A 15,964-nucleotide genomic window follows, 5' to 3' on the forward strand; every position below is an offset into this window, starting at 1 on the left:
GAAACAGGTCCTCGGGACGCGGGGCGGGGATTGGCGACGGATCCACGGGACGCGGAGCAGGACGTGGGCCCTTGGGGCTCGTGGGGGCGTGTCCTCCGAGCTCCGGGCGCGTCCTCGGGGTACGAGTGCTGGCGACGCGGGGCAGGTCGTCGGCGCGCGGGGCGGGGCGTGGGGGGCGGGTCCTCTGGGTGCGGGGCGGGGATTGGCGGCGGATGCTCTGGGCGCGGGGCGGGGATTGGTGGCGGATCCTCTGGGCTCGGGGCGGGACGTGGGTTCTAGGGGCTCGGGGGGCGGGTCCTCGGGGCGGCGCGCGCCGGCTTCCCCCGCTCCTCCCGCGCGCGGCCCCTGGAGTGCCCAAGGCGCGCGGCCAGCCCAGCTCGGGCCGCTGCACTCTAGCTGCCCCGCGGCCGAGCGAGCGCGGGCCGGGGTCGGGGCCGCGGCGGCGGGTATTGCACCCGGGGTCCTTCTGCAGCCCCCGTAGCGAGGAGCGAGGGCGAAGACGAGGCTAAGCGGGGCCGGAACCATGAACCGGAGTTTCCACAAGTCTCAGACCCTGCGCTTCTACGACTGCAGCGCGGTGGAAGTCAAGAGCAAGGTGAGCCGGGGGCCGGCGGTCTGCGCCCCCCACCCCCGCGAATGAATGGGCACCCCGAAGGGGACTGGGAGGTGCGAGACGGGCCGGCGCCAACTTTGGAACGCGGCGCCGTCCGTGGGATGTGCAGGGGTCCCGCGATCCTTCCCGCCCCTGCGCGCGCACAAAGCCCGGCACCCCGATAGGGTTCAGCTGGAGCCCCGGCGCTCGGAGGGCCGCGCGGCCGCCTGACCCTCTGCGAGAGCGGCTCTTTTGTTCCACAAGCTGGCGGCGACCCGGCGCGCCGCACGGTGGAGGGGCGACATTTCCGGGGCGACCCGGGGGCTGCTCGGATTCGGGGCCGTGGAGGGGCCTCGGGGGCCCGGGCCAGGGGAGGGCCCTGGCCGCGCCGCCTCCTTCATTGCGGAGGAGTCTCGGAACCGGTGAGGGGAGACGGGCAGCCGGTCCCCGATCCCTGGACCGGACCCTCAGCCCCCGGCCCGGCCCTCTGTACCAGTCCCTCAGCCTCCCGGCGCGCCCCAGGCCCAGATTGCCCGGGCGCGCCGGGCCGGCGGCCCCTCCCGCTGCCCGCGCCCCGGCCCCAGCGTGCCCGAACTTGCGGGTTGCTGTGCGCGTTTGGGTAATTGGCTGATAGGATCTGGCGCTTCTGCCCTTTGCGGGGGCGGCTACTTCGCGGCAGACGCTTTTGTCTGCGAGGGTCTCAGTGGTGGACCCCGCGGCAGAGCAGGAGCTGCAGTTGTTCAGGGTCCTGGAGGGAGGGGGCCCAGCTTACCGCAGCCTGGGATCCGGCTCTCGCCCGTTCTCTGCGCGGCCCTCGCCTCGGTCAAGCAAGGCGGAGGAGACTGAGTGGTTGGTGGGAGGGGGCCGGACGCGAGGGTGGGTTCTGACCTCCAACTCTGTGCACGCTTGGGTCGCGGGGCGTGTGTGCCCCGGTCCGGTCTCTGGGAAGACGAACCCGGCGGCCCCCTGCCTGGGCTGCCCCTACCGGCCAAGGGGCGTCCTTTGGCGAAGGAGTTACAGGGCTTCCTCCGAGGACGGGGGATTCTCTGCGGGAACCCCACTGCAGTGAGTTGCGGCATTTCATCACCATCTTGTTGGACAGTCTTTTTCGGAACCCCTCATCTCTAAGTACCCCGTATGCTAATTCTGGGACCCTCGACCCGCACTCCTCCCCGCTTTTAGCCCCAGAGTGCCCACACCCCGGAATCAGAAGTGCCCGCTATGAGTTGTGTGGGGGAGAAGAACCGACAGGCGTTGAGTGGGAGCCCCAAGTAATTGACGTTTCTTCAACTCAGTGGGAAGGTGGCTCATTGTTCCCTGCAATAGCCACTGAGCACGTGTGGTGTTTCGTTTTAACTGTTTATTTTGAGATCATCATCGATTAACAGGCAGTTGTGAAAAAGAATACAGAGACTTCCCCAAAGGTAACATCTTGTATCACAGTGTCACGTCCAGGGCCTCATCAGACTTGTTCACGGGGTGTTTTTGGGTCACACACTTTTGTCGTGTGCGCATTCCTGAGACCCAGCACGGTCACAACACAGACCACTCCGATCGCAAGGGTACCTCCTGCTGCCCTTTCACGGTGGCAGTTTGGTTCTAAGTGATTAACATCACATGCCGTTCCTGAGTCTCACTGGCCACATTCCCTGTGCTCAGTAGCCACGGGCGGCTTGCAGCTGCCTGACCAGATGCAACTCCAGAGGGTCCGTCCAGAGGGACAGCCCTGGAGGAAATGTCCTCACCAGGCCTTATCCTGCAGTTCTGGACTGTGGACACTGTGAGGGCCCCTGGGGACTGGAGAGTAGGAGTCTGCCTTTGCCTCTCCTGGGGAGCTGGGGGCTGTGGGCATTTGGGTGGCCCAGCGGGTTGCCTCAGGGTGCCCCACCTTCTTAACTCCCCAGTGAAGAAGGGGCACTGCCCCATGGCCCAAGCCTGGGTTCAAGTTCAGGTGCATCGAATGCTCCACTGGGGGTGAGTGGCAGAGCGAAAGTTTTGCCTGGGCCCTGCTGGGCTGGCTGGCTGTACGCACACCGCCACGAGCGGCCCCTGCCCTTTCGGAAGAGGGGCTTGCCTTACTCTTTGTCCAGCGGGTCCACGTGGCTCGTCCCTCTGCACACGCCCTCCCTCCCACCCACCCACTTGGTAGTGAACACTTGCACGCATGGAGTCCATCTCTGCAGGGAGCCTTAGTCCAGCTGCTGATGTCAAAATATGGGAGGCCAAACGTTACGACAGTGATGTCTTTCTGCCATCTAAAGGTAGCACCGTAACACCTGGGTTTGTATGTGGAGAAAGTGGTGCCCGGGAGCTGAGTCCCTTTGGAGTTCTGCCACCTACCCTTTGGAGTTTTCAGGCAAGTTATTTAACTCTTCTGAGCCTTAGTTATTTCACATCTGTAAAATGGTCATTGTACCTATTCTGCTAGCCTTCCAGGATCAAATGAGGTAATGAAGTACTTTTAAACTGCAGAGTACCCACAATTATAAGAGTTAAGCACTGCAGATCAGGATTCTGTGGCATTTCAGGATATCAGGTCTGAAAATCTGATCCTCTCAGAATTTTTGGCATTAGCCATCTGCCACAGCTGGTCAATTCCCAAAGCCTCGGAGACAGAGACAGTATCTTGACCTAGTGGCTCTTCCCCATCATATAGCCCCTGACTCTTCCCCAGCATTTCTGTTTTAATACCTGTGATGCATCTATTTCTCTCCCCACCAGCTGCATGCACTTCTTTTTTTTTTTTTTAACATCTTTATTGGAGTATAATTGCTTTACAATGGTGTGTTAGTTTCTGCCTTATAACAAAGTGAATCAGCTATATGTATACATATATCCCCATATCTCCTCCCTCTGTGTCTCCCTCCCACCTTCCCTATCCCACCCCTCTAGGTGCACGCACTTCTGATTCCCCAGTTTTGGTTAATGGGGCCACCATTTCACACTCACTCTGACTTTTTCCTCTCTCCCTGTAAGACCTGCAGTGGGGAGGGGCTGTGCAGCTGTCTGAGGGAGCATGTTTCAGGCCGAGGGGAGCAAGTCTTGGCCCATCAGAGGGGCAGCAGGAAGGCCAATGCTGGGGGAGGGGTCTACAGGGGCAGAGTAATTGGGGATGACTTGTTTGAGGAGAAGGCAGAAGGCCGCCCGGGGCCATTGTGAGCCACATGCCTGAAAAGCCTAGAGGAACACAGCTACCCATCTCCGCAAGCTGCTGTTCACTGAGCCCTCACCCTCTGGCTGGAGGCCCCTGTGTTAAATGAGGCCCATTTTTTCCCCGGTTTCCTTACCCCTCAGGCCTCATCCGTGTTCTCTTCAGCCTCTGGGCCCCGTTTATGTGGCTTAACCCCCACCTGAAATGTTTTCTCGAAGAATCTGCCCTATCCTGATGACCCTCTCCTACGAGGCCCACCTGATGTCTTCACCAGGCCAAGCTTTCTGCATCCTCTGACCCCTTCCCCGTGTTTCTGCCATCTTATGGCCTTTGTCACGGTGCTGGTGACAGGAACCCAGGACTGTGTTTACGCCCCCATGGCTTGTTGTATCCATTGTGTGGGGGGAGAGTAACACCTCTACAGGTTTTAATCCAGTTTTGGCTGCTTGGTTTGGATAACGTTGGGGACTTTTCTGCATTCTAAACAAATGCATTACCATTGTAGAAAATGTAGAAACCATAACAGGCACAAGGGGGTAATTCTCACATCCAAAGTGTGGTCGCATGTCCTTCTGACCCTTTATATGCATGTATACATGCAGATGTCTTTGCTTTACAGAATCAGAGTCATATTTTATAGGTATATTATTCTGTAGCCTTCAAGTTTCCACCTTCAACTTAACAGTGAAGTGTAAAGTGTTTTCTCATGTCATTAATATTTTTAGAAAACATATTTTTGAAATGACTACGTAGTATTCCATCTTATGTGTAAACCATAATTAATCTAACTAATATCCTATTGGGTTATTTCCAGTTTTTTCCTAGAATAAACAATGCTGTGAATAACAACTTTGCATTTAAATCTTTATATAAAGAGTCCATGTAGAATGTATATCATAAAAAGTATACAAAGAATACTGATTCCCTTAATTCAGTGCAGAACTTTTATTATTTCTTTAGGACAGATTCCTAGAAGTGAAATTACTAAGTGAAAAGTATGCACATTTTTAAGGCTTTGAGTACATATTGCTGAATTTACTTCCAGAAAGTCTCTTCTATAAATGTGTATACCTTGTTTCATATCTAGCCCTCTCCCTGCCTCCAGTACTGGGTATTTTCTTATTCTTTCCCATTTAGATAAGTGAAGCACTACCCCATTTAATTTGTATTCTTGGGTTATTAATGAATAGAAAATTCTTATATTTGTTAGCTATTTGTATGTCTATTTTTAGCTGCCTGTTTCTTTCCACCCTTCTTTTTTTTTTTTTTTTTGGTTAGTGTTCTTATTTTTTACTGAGTTATGGAGCCGCTTGTCCACAGGAGATTTTCCAATCACTGCAGATGGTGCTAGGTGACAGTGTTCCCTGTGGTCCCACATCTTGTCTCTGCTGAGGTTGTTGGCTGCCTGGCCATGCCCTTCCATCTGGGGGCTGGAGCCTGGGCCAGGCCCTCCCCATCGGGTGGCTGGGCACTTGCCTCCTGTGGGCCAGTTGAGAACCGCCTGACACGGTTTGACTCACCTGTGTGTTTGGCTACACCCTTTTAAGATTCCGGTTTTGTTGTATCTGTGCATGTCTGTGTTTAAACAGGTTCTGTAACTTGATTTGGGAAGTTGCATCTAGAGGAGACTCTCTTCAGGGACCCAGGTGGGGAGTGTCAGTCTGGTGGGCACGGATGGTGTTGCTGCCCACCGCCTGTGGGTCTGTGGCCCGTGAGCAGCAGAAAGCCCTATGGGCCTTCCTAGGGGCACCCCAGTTAGCAGGGGTTCAAGCCCTTTCCTAGGACCCATGACATTTCAGATAGAGGGCTCTTCCAATCTTAGGGAAGGAAAGGAGTGTCAGGGCCTGGGAGATGCAGCCATTCGAGGTTGCTTCTAGGTGTCAGGAGCTCTAATGTTTGTGAATCACATCCTGAATCGGCGAAAATAGAGAGGCATCCTGCCTCTTTCCCATGAAGGGGCCTCCTGGACTTTTAGAGGCAAGCAAGGAAGGAGCTTGGAATGACGACGGCAGAGGCATCTGTGAAAGGGGCCTCAGCGGTCTGGCAGTTGCATTAGGTCAACTAGCCGTTTCCATGTTTATAGGCTCCCCACTTCCTCTCGGCAGATTTCTCCTCAGCTGTGAACCTGGGGAGCAATGCGAGTTGCTGTGCCCCTTTCTAGCCCCAACACACAGCCTGTAGCCCTCCTCTGAGGCTGCCCTGAACACACTGGGGCTATAGAGAGGGTCCGGGCTGGATGCTGCCCTCTGTGTAGAGGTTGCATTCAGAAATATTTCTTAATGTTTGGTTAACCACATACGTATATATTCTAAATACATCACAAATAATAATTCATTAATCCCCATCACAACCTTGCCAGATGGGTTCTGTTCTAACCTCCATCACACAAGAGAACACTGAAAAATCAAGGTGGTTCCACTAAGCTGGCCCGGGTCAGCGAGCTCAGGCACTTTGGCTCCAGACCCCGTGCTCTTTACCATGGACGGTCTGTGGCCCTGTTGGAGGAGGGCTGCTGCCCCCCCGCCTCTGGCAAGCCCTCAAGTCCAGGTCCGGATACTGACGCACGTGTTCACAGCTCACCCCGTGTAGAATGAGGCAGTCCCTCTCGGGCTGTCTGGATCTGGAGTTTGGAAGGGTTAGGCCTAGTGCTTTGGGGGAGGAAGTTCTACTTTTCTTCCATCCCGGGAGCAGGTTCTAGCCGTGTGGCCTTGAGGGAAGTCCAGCGTTCAGTAGTTACTCTTAAAAGCCTACCATCCATTGATGTATTCATTTACTGAGCAACTACAGTGTGACAGGTGTGGGGTTCGTGCTGGGGTACAAAGGTAACCAAGACAGCCAGTATCCCCACCTTAAAAACGTGTGATCCAATGAAGGATCAGTCGCTGGTGGGCATATCGGAGTGGGTGGATGCGGGGGTCCTTCATTCTGATATCCAAAGTGTCACCAAGTCCACAGTTTCACATCTTGAGACCAGAGGTTTCCGGTGCACCCTGGCCATCCTGCCCACATAGCAAGACCAGTCACGGTGCTCGGGCATCCAGGAACTGCTCTTACCTTCTCTGGCGTCAGCAACAACGGTGCCTGCGCGGGCTGCTTTGAGATGAGTCAGAACATCTTCTCCCCTCCTTGCTTCCAGAAGCAGCTGGGCTCTGGCCCCCACTTTTACGCATCTGGGGACTCTATCTCTCTCCCTGTGCTGCGTTTCTCAGTAGCACGCGCCAAGGAAAAAATTCAGCGGCTAAAATGTGACAAGCAGTGCTTTGCATGCAGTAGGTACCCAATAAATGTTAGTTGAGTTGAAATCAGATGATTTTCCTGACAGCTACTAGTTCAGAAGTGGTCTGTCAGGGTACTTTCAAAAAGAACTGCTTTTTGAGGAAGGTGACCAAAGCTGGATTCACCAATTGACCTATTCCCAGGGCATCTCTGAGAGGGTTCCGGGGCCTTGTCCCCTGCCTGCTAGTGCCACGGAGGGGAAGGGAAAGAACGGGGTAGAAGATGAGCTGAACAAAGAAGAGAAAATTTGGAAGTTCAGAGGAAGCTGATTTAAAAGTCCGCGTGGACATTGCTGCTGTTGTTAGTGTCTCCTTATTTCCTTAGTGCTAAATTGTCGGCTGAGAGCTGCAGGGGCCCAGCTCGGGGCACGTCGTCAGAGCCAGCTCCCGTGCACCTCCACGAGCAGTGCTCGCCCCTCTTCCTCGTAAACCCCATTGGCCCTACCTGCCTCCTCTGCCAGAGCCGCCTGGGCAGCCCTGTGTTACCCATAGGATAGGGGTAGCAGGACAGGGCACTCACTGTTACAGCTGGGACAGCAGTTACCTTTGATGCCTCCTTTCCCTGTCCCCTAAATTCAGTGCTTCCCAGGTTCCTGGGGTCCAGGGATATGTCTCCCGCACCCCACCATCCACCTCTCCGACTCCCCAAGACTGTGTTCCTCCGGGGCTCTGCAAAGGGGGTGGGCTCCCCTCACCATCCCCAGCCAGAGCATGTGCTCTGTATTTTGGGGTATATGTGTGGCATTTTACTTGAGGGAAGTAAAAAAAGCTTTTGTCGCTTAAAGAGTGTGAAAAGCACCCAGAGCCTCCCGCGTGGCCCATCCCTAGTAAATTCTTAGTTTGTCACCCTCCCCGGGTCCACGGGCTGACCTTCTGCCACCTGATCCTCTCCTACACTTACCGGGGAAGCTCTGCCGCGCCTCAAGGCTGAAACAGCTGCCTTTTCAGGAAACTGTTCCAGCCCCGCCTCACACCAGGGAACCTCTCCTGTGTGGAGTGCGGTGTGTGTGACAGTAAAGTACACTAACCTCAGGCGTGTGGCTTGATGAAATTTTACGTGTTTGCACGCCCGGTGAGCACTGTGCCCATCACAGTGTGGAACACTGCGGCCTTCAGGAGGTTCCTTCGTGCCCTGTGCGGTCAGCACCCGTCCCCAGCGTAGCCACCATCAGGGTCTCTGTCACCAAAGATGAGCGCGCTGGTTCTCAGGCGCGACGTCCGTCCGTGTTGTGTGCATCCAGAGATCTGTTTTTTATGGATTCAGAGTATTCCTTTGTGCAGAAGATGTGGCACATATATACAATGGAATTTTACTCAGCCATAAAAAGAAACGAAATTAAGTTATTTGTATTGAGGTGGACGGACCTAGAGTCTGTCATACAGAGTGAAGTAAGTCAGAAAGAGAAAAACAAATACCGTATGCTAGTGCATATGTATGGAATCTAAAAAAAAAAAAATGGTTCTGAAGAACCTAGGGGCAGGACAGGAATAAAGACGCAGACGTAGAGAATGGACTTGAGGACATGGGGAGGGGGAAGGGTAAGCTGGGACGAAGTGAGAGAGTGGCATGGACATATATACACTACCAAATGTAAAATAGATAGCTAGTGGGAAGCAGCTGCATAGCACAGGGAGATCAGCTCGGTGCTTTGTGACCACCTAGAGGGGTGGGAGAAGGAGGCAAGGGGGAGGGGATATGGGGATATATGTATACGTATAGCTGATTCACTTTGTTATACAGCAGAAACTAACACATCGTTGTAAAGCAATTATACTCCAATAAAGATGTTTAAAAAAAAAGTATTCTTGTGCATCCGTCTGCGTTGCTGGAGGTCCAGGTGGCCAAAGCCTCCTGTGAGCTCCTCTTCAGCGTGCCTGTGAATTTCACTAGCCGTTCTCGATGCTGCTGGGGGCCGGCTGGCGGAGGTCCTGGTCAGGCTAGCGCACAGCCCACTGTGGCTCTTCTGGAGTGTCAGGTGTGCAGGCTCCAGCACTGGACTTGGGTGGATTTGGGTGGAGCAGCTGTTGTAGGGTCCTGAGGGTTAAGGAGTTCCCGAAGGCCTTGAGCCACAGCTTATTAATTAGTTGTTGATTACTGAATCCAAACAAATCAGGAATTTGTCTTACAGAATTGAAGGGCCTTCCTAGTCCTTCCTTTATTTATTTACTTAAAAAAATATTTATGTATTTATTTATTTGGGTTGCGCCAGGTCTTAGTTGCAGGGTGCGGGATCTTTAGTTGCAGCACGCAGACTCTGAGATGTGGCACGCACGCAGGATCTAGTTCCCCGACCAGGGATGGAACCCGGGCCCCCTGCATCGGGAGTGTGGAGTCCTACCCACTGGCCCACCAGGGAAGCCTCCCCCCGCCCCGGTCCTTCATTTAATTCTGCAGTTTGAGTTGCGGCTGTCCTGCCTTCCTCTGCCCCGCTCTACCCCGTACTACCTTGTGTGGGCCCTTCTGCTGGGCCAGGTGCTCGGAGAGAAACTGAGACACGACATGAACAAGGACGGGCCTGGTGCTGCTCAACGGGTCCAGGACAGCTCATGCCACAGTCTCTTTTTTTTTTTGAATTTTATTTTATTTATTTTCTATACAGCAGGTTCTTATTAGTCATCTGTTTCATACACATCAGTGTGTTCGTGTCGATCCCAGTCTCCGAGTTCATCCCACCACCTCCCCACCGCCGCTTCCCCCCTGGTGTCCGTACACGTGTCCTCTACCTCTGCCACAGTCTCTTTGGTGACGGTGCACAGTTGTCCTTTTGAAAACTGTCTGAGTTTCCCACGCGGAACGAAGACCCTCACGGCGGCCTTGACCGTGGCGGGCTGTGGAGCCAGGAACTTCACGTGGCCTTCACCTGGGGGTGTGCCTGTGTCGCCCTGCAGCTCACCACTCACACACCTGAGGATGTTGGTGAACCGCATCCTTTGCCTTCGGGAATTTCTTCGCTCTCCCTAAAAGTCCTGCCTGGTGATCCGGCATGTTTATTTTCCGTTTCACGGCGTGAGTGTGCCTGTCGAAAGCTGGATGGTATGTCCATCAGTCTACAGAGCAGATCTCTCCGTGCCTTTGCTTCCGAGACAGGACATGGGGCACGGATGCACAGGGGCAGAAAGCACCCCCGACGGCCTCCTTTGGGAGTGTGTGTTGCTGTGGAAGGACCCTGGGGCCCCTGGGTAAGGGCTGTGGGAGAGAACTGTGACGACCGTTCAGCGGCTGTCTTTACGTGGTCAGCTGTGCTAGAGGAATTGGGAGACTAGAGTAATGTTCGTGTCCTGTTTTCCACGCTTGGGGGCCTGAGCGACTGCTTCCCCACCCACAGGCCCTGCCCTTACTTCCCTCGCTGTCCTGGAATGATAACGGGCTGCTGCTATGGGGCAAAGCCGACTACTCTGCCTGCCGGAAGGTCCTTCACACAGAGGAGGAGGTGGCCCCTGGCTCCTGGCGGCAGCTACAGCTGCGGGATGAGCAGGGTACCCAGATTTCACAAGAAGGTGCTCCCTTGGCCTGCAAGGGGGGTGCGGAAGCCCGTGCGTCTGGATGCTCTTGTGGGAAGCGGTGTGTCGAGGATCCTCAGGAGAGGGGCTGCCCGGGAGCAGCTTCGTCCCTGCTCGTCTCGAGCTCGGAGCCACCTGTCCTGTGCTCCGCCGCCCGCCCCCCGCGCTGCCCCGAGCTGGGAGCAGTTTCCCAGGAATGCGACCGCACTGCTGATCAGTGGTGCCTCCTCTCAGCCCGCCCGGTGGGTCACAGACTCTGGTCACCGCCAGGCCGAGGATCAGCAAGGACCAGCCCTTGAGAGTGAGCAAGCGTGTGCTATCGGGGTTGCCCTGCAGTCCTTCCTGGAGCGAGTTTCCGGGGAGCACACAGGCTCTGGGCTCCCTCCCTGCCCTAGGAGCTAGGTCCAGGCTGGTGGGAGCAGCTGCCACCCAGGTCGCCTCACCTGGAGGAGAGTCCAGGCAGGCGTGACCTTCTCTCGTCCGTCTCAGTGGCGTCTCATGGTTGCAGCTGCCTTTCTTGGAGCGTCAGCTGTGCACCAGCTTCCTGCCAGCCCTTCTGCCAGGTACTCGTCACAGACGTTTTCCCTGATGCTCGTGACACCTTATGCATGGGCTGCAGAGAGGAGGACCTGGGGTCTTGACCAGGCTGTTACCTCACGCAGCCAAGGCCCCAGCCATGTGGCAAAATCAGATCTTAAACCCTCAATTGCTATGCCATCCTGCTTCCCATCTAGTTCTCATTCCCCTGATTCCACCTCATGGAAAATAGACAACACCTACCTGGTCCAGACGTGCTCTGAAGTCACAGCATGTGTCACTCCACCTTCCTCCCCAGCACCTCCTGGACACCAGCTCAGGGCTGCACTGCTTCTTAAATATCCCTTCTGCATCCTGTGAAATCCCCTCTCCTAGGCAGCCCCATGAGCTCTGGCCTGTGTACAGTCTGATTGGAATTGGAGGGAGATGGGGCGGGTATAGGGAGAGCCTTTTCCTCTGTAGCACTGCAGAGGCTCTTTGCAGCTGTGGTCAGTGTAGTGGTGACCTCCCGGGTCCCTAGCACACTGGACATGTGACTCAGCGGAGGCCCCTTGGATTGCGAGGCTGGGGGTGGGCAGCGCCTGCTCAGCTCAGCTCTGAGTCCCCATGCAGAGATCGGGGTCAGGGTCACAGTCCTGAGCACAGCTTTTCTCTCACAGAGTTATAAAAAGGTGGTTTCTTTGTGAAAAATGCCCTGAAAAATAACTGCCCGCCAGTGATGGAAGGGACAGGGCCTATGGAAGCCGTGACTCGTTTTCAGAAATTAGGAAGGTGGCTCAGCTGAAGGAGGGAATGCTGCTGTTGGGGACCCACGAGCTTCCTGCTCTGTCTTTCATAAACCCACGCCAGCAAAAGGTCTCACACTTTATGATGCTGGCAAGTCTGGCTCTTTGAGAAGGGCTCAGTACAGCCCTGGGAATGCGTGTGGAAGGTCTAGCTCAGTGCAAGACTTGTGCACCTTCTCCACGCGTGCTTGTCCAAGAAGAGCAAAAGCTCCGGGAACAAGCTGATCGAGTGCAAGCTGGTGAATGGCTGCTGTTTGCTGGAATCTCACTCAGAACAGCACATGGGTGTGTATGCAGTTCTCACAACAACCCTATGAGGAATATACTTTGTCCCTCTTTTACAAAGGAGGAAATAAGCTTGGAGAAGTTGAAATTATCCAGAGTCACCCAGCCAGTCAAGGTGAGTCAGGAATTTGAACCTAGTATACTGATCCAGAGCCTTGGCTCTTGGTGACTCTGCCTTTTGTGTGATAAGCTACCACTGACCCAGGCAGCATCCTGCCTCAGCCCATCCCCTCCCTTGACACTGACGCTTTCCCCTGCATCCTGAGCTCACGTCCGAATGTGACCTTGCTTCCCTACTCAGGCTGGGGTTCCAGTCCTCTGCCTGAGTGGATCTCTGTTCCAGGAAAGTTCTGTGGAGGCGAAGACAGATGAGCAGCCTGGCATTTACCTCCACACTCTGGCCCAGGTGGACTTTCCAGTCCTCCAGCCCCACCTCAACACCAGGGTCTCCCTGCACGTTTACCCCCAGCTCCTAGAGCAGCCCGGCTCTGGTTCATGCTGCTAGCCCCACCGTGGCCCCCCTTTGTCCACGCTGTCAGCTGGTCTGCGTGCCGTCCCTTCCCACATAGGGCGTCCCTGTCCCTTGGAATTCTCACCCGCACCATGGGCGCTCTTTAGGTCTTGTCTAAATTCTCCCCTGTATTAGCCTCAGTTCCTTCATTTACTAGCCTTGTACCCGTGCACTGTTATGGAACCCTTCCGGGCCTCGGTCTCCTGGTCTGTAAAATGGGAACAGTGACACCTCTGGGTTGCCGTTAGGGTCACATAGAGCGTGCATGCAAAGCTTGGCGCCCACCACACCTTCTCTACTACAGTGGAAACTCCTGCCAGGCAGGGACCGCAGGCCGTATTCCTAAATCTCTCTGTCCTCCATTCTCAGCCCTGCCCCACCCCTACATTTAGCAGTACTGGGTCCACGGGTGCCGGTCACGCATTCGTGAGCAGAGGAGTGTGTGCCCACCTGTCTGGAGCACACATGGGGCTCGTAGAGGTGACCACAAGTGCAGTGGGTTCTCAGTCCCCAGCAGCTGTCTGGCAGCCTCATGCAGGAATTGGTGCTTGTCTGAGCAGTTCTGCAGGTGCTGACAGCTGCGCCATCATTGCTGTGGATTGAGGTGGGTGGACGGGGCACAGCAAGGGGCCAGGCTCTGCTGTCGGCTCCACCCCATCTGACTCACAGGTCTGTGGCCCGATTTTAAACTGTCCCAGTGTGTCAGCCCAGGAGGTCGTCCCGTGGCAGGTCCCACGCTCTGACAGATGCCTCGTTAGGACGACAACCTGTGCTGCCTGAGCATCCCATAAATGGAGGTCTCTCCACAGTTTTCCACATGGCATGCTTGTGTACACATGTTCCTTGGCCCCGTCCTGAAATGGTCCCGAGGTGCAGGCGTTTACCCTATGAATGTACGCTCCTGAGATCTTTTATGGTTGGAATGTCGTGTTGATTGTGACTCCAGGACCCACCCCGATGAAGAGCAGGACATAGGAGGTCACAGCCCACAGGGCTGCCCCGGCAGCCTCCTGGTGCACACAGTGAGGTCCTGCCCCCTCCCCCACCGATGCCTGGGCTGTTGGGAGCTCCTTCGGGCCACGTGCGGGTGATGTGCTGCAGCCCCTTCTCCCTCTGTTTGTTGCTTTCCTCATGCACACAGTTTAAACCAGGGCCTGTGTCATGCAGCTCCTTTGTTTACGTTTCTCAGTTTGTCACTACACATTTGCACATGTGATTACTGTTCAACCTCTCAACGCTGGGCTCTCAAACTAAACCATCAGCCTCACGAAGACGCTCATCACTGGCGCAGGGCCTGGCCCGTATCGGGCATTCAGTGAAATCTTGTTGAATGAATGAGTACTAAAAAGTAGCCCGTAGTGGTTACTGGCAAGATGCTGACTGGGATGTTTATGACACTGCTTTTGAGACTTTAGTGTGCACCTGGGTTACTGGGAATCTTGTTAGAATGCAGATTCTGATTCCCTGGGCCTGGGGCCTGAGGTCCTGCATCTCCAGCAGGTTGCACGTGATGCTGGAGCTGCTGCTTCAGGGAGCACACCTTGAGCAGGAGCTAGAACATTGTAGAACTCCCTGTGCCTGGGCCCAGCCCAGAGAGCCTGGCTTCACTGGCCGAAGGTGGGCCAGGTGTACACAGCTCCCTGGGCTCTTGGCTTAGGCAGGAGTCCCAGGCCCGGGGTTGGGCCTTGCTGCTTTGTTCTGTGTTGCACCCAAGTAATTTTCAACCTGATTGGGATCACACTGTGGATTTACCGTTGGGTTGTGTTTTCTTTCACTTTCCATATCGTAAAGGCTTCCTTGAGCGCTAGAACGGCACTTCTGTTGGCTTCATCATATTTCATCCTGCGTGCATGCTTCATCTGTTTGACGAGCTTTTACAGTTTCCTTTTTTCACCATATTTTGATGAAGATTTTCCATCAGAATCTACCTGTGCTTCTGATGACTTCCTGTGGTTGCTCTCACCTGAGAGGCCTGGGGTCGTGACCTTGGTATGGGGTGGTGCCTTGGGGTGGGGTCGCCTGGGGGCGGAGCCTCTACCGCAGGGTCCAGAATGCTGGGCTGGGGTCCCTTCCTGCAGTGAGCGGCTCAGAAGGCTGGGTAACGCGTGTGCGTCGTTTTAAGTCTCGTTGTTAAGACAGACTTTAACTATAAGGGGTCGTTCGTGTGTGGAAGAACATAGTAGCCCCCGGATAACCCTCAGGAGTATCTTCAAGATAAACACAACGTTTTGCAATAGGAAAATGAGCCGAGGAATCCTGGGTGCTTCAGCCCCAGGCCCCTGCCAGGCAGCAGTCAGTGGCTATTGGAATGAGAAGATTTAGCATCTAGCATCCTCCTTGGTCCGTCAAGATTAGGGCAGTCTCAGGATCACTGCGAAGAGTCTAGCCCTGAAGATTTTTCAAGGAAAGTACTGCTTTCACAGTAATCGTTAAATTGTTACAGTGGTCAGAAGCGGCTAACCTGCTCTGTGTGCATAAAACCTTACAGTCGCCCCATCCTACAGATGGGGTACCTGAAGCCCAGAGAGCTGTAGCGCCGGGGCGACCCGTCCAGGCCCTGTGGAAGGGATCCAGCAGGCCTTTGAGCTGCCATGGTCTGTGCTCCTATGTAGCTGCCGGCAGGTTATGGAAAACACGTGGCTTCCGTCAGCCCATCTCCTTACTATTGTCTCCTTCTCCCCATGGCAGTTACCGCTTTCTAACACACTGTAGGATCTCCTTATTCACTATTTTTACTGTTTGCTGTCTGTCCTCCCCACTAGTATGTAAGTCTCATGAGGGCAGACATTTTTCTGTTTTGTTCACTCACGTGCCCCAGTGTGAGGGGCCGTACCTGCTTCTTGGAACCTCTCCATGGATATTCTCTGCGTGAGTGAGAGCAGGGGCCGTACCTTATCACTAGCTGTCCACTCAGCAGGTGTACTTTGAGTGCCCGCTCTATGCCAGGGTCAGTGGGGATAAAATGGAGGCCATATTTTTCTTTTTTGCAGCTATAAAGTCCAGCGCATGAAAATATTTTTTCAATGAATAAGTTCCTCCTTGGGGTACTTCCCCGGCGGTCCAGTGGTTAAGACTTCGCCTTCCAGTGAAGGGGGTGCGGGTTCTATCCCTGGTCGGGGAGCTAAGATCCCACATGCCTCGAGGCCAAAAAACCGAAGCATAAAACAGAAGCAATATTGTAACAAATTCAATAAAGACTTTAAAAATGGTCCACATCAAAAAAAAAAAAAAAAAAAAAAAAGTAGGGGCTTCCCTGGTGGCGCAGTGGTTGAGAATCTGCCTGCCAATGCAAGGGACACGGGTTCGAGCCCTGGTCTGGGAAGATCC

At 54.6% G+C, this 15,964-nt stretch overlaps 1 protein-coding gene across 22 annotated transcripts in view; it reads left to right on the forward strand.

The window, feature by feature from the left end:
• Positions 1–285: 285 nt before the first annotated feature.
• Positions 286–15,964, forward strand: part of PARD6G (par-6 family cell polarity regulator gamma) — a 202,164-nt gene continuing 186,485 nt past the window's right edge. For 20 of the 22 annotated variants that reach the window (XR_014252040.1, XR_014252041.1, XR_014252042.1 and 17 more), the window contains exon 1: positions 286–595. Coding sequence is in view for 8 of the 22 variants with exons in the window: in XM_082418409.1 (XP_082274535.1) it covers positions 524–595 (72 nt within the window). In the remaining 14 variants the exon portion in view is untranslated. The remainder of the gene's footprint in view (positions 596–15,964) is intronic. The other 2 variants (XM_082418414.1, XM_082418417.1) reach the window with 2 other exon arrangements.

The sequence above is a fragment of the Balaenoptera physalus genome, assembly GCF_965194825.1.
Source record: "Balaenoptera physalus genome assembly, chromosome: 12".
Taxonomy (NCBI): domain Eukaryota; kingdom Metazoa; phylum Chordata; class Mammalia; order Artiodactyla; family Balaenopteridae; genus Balaenoptera; species Balaenoptera physalus.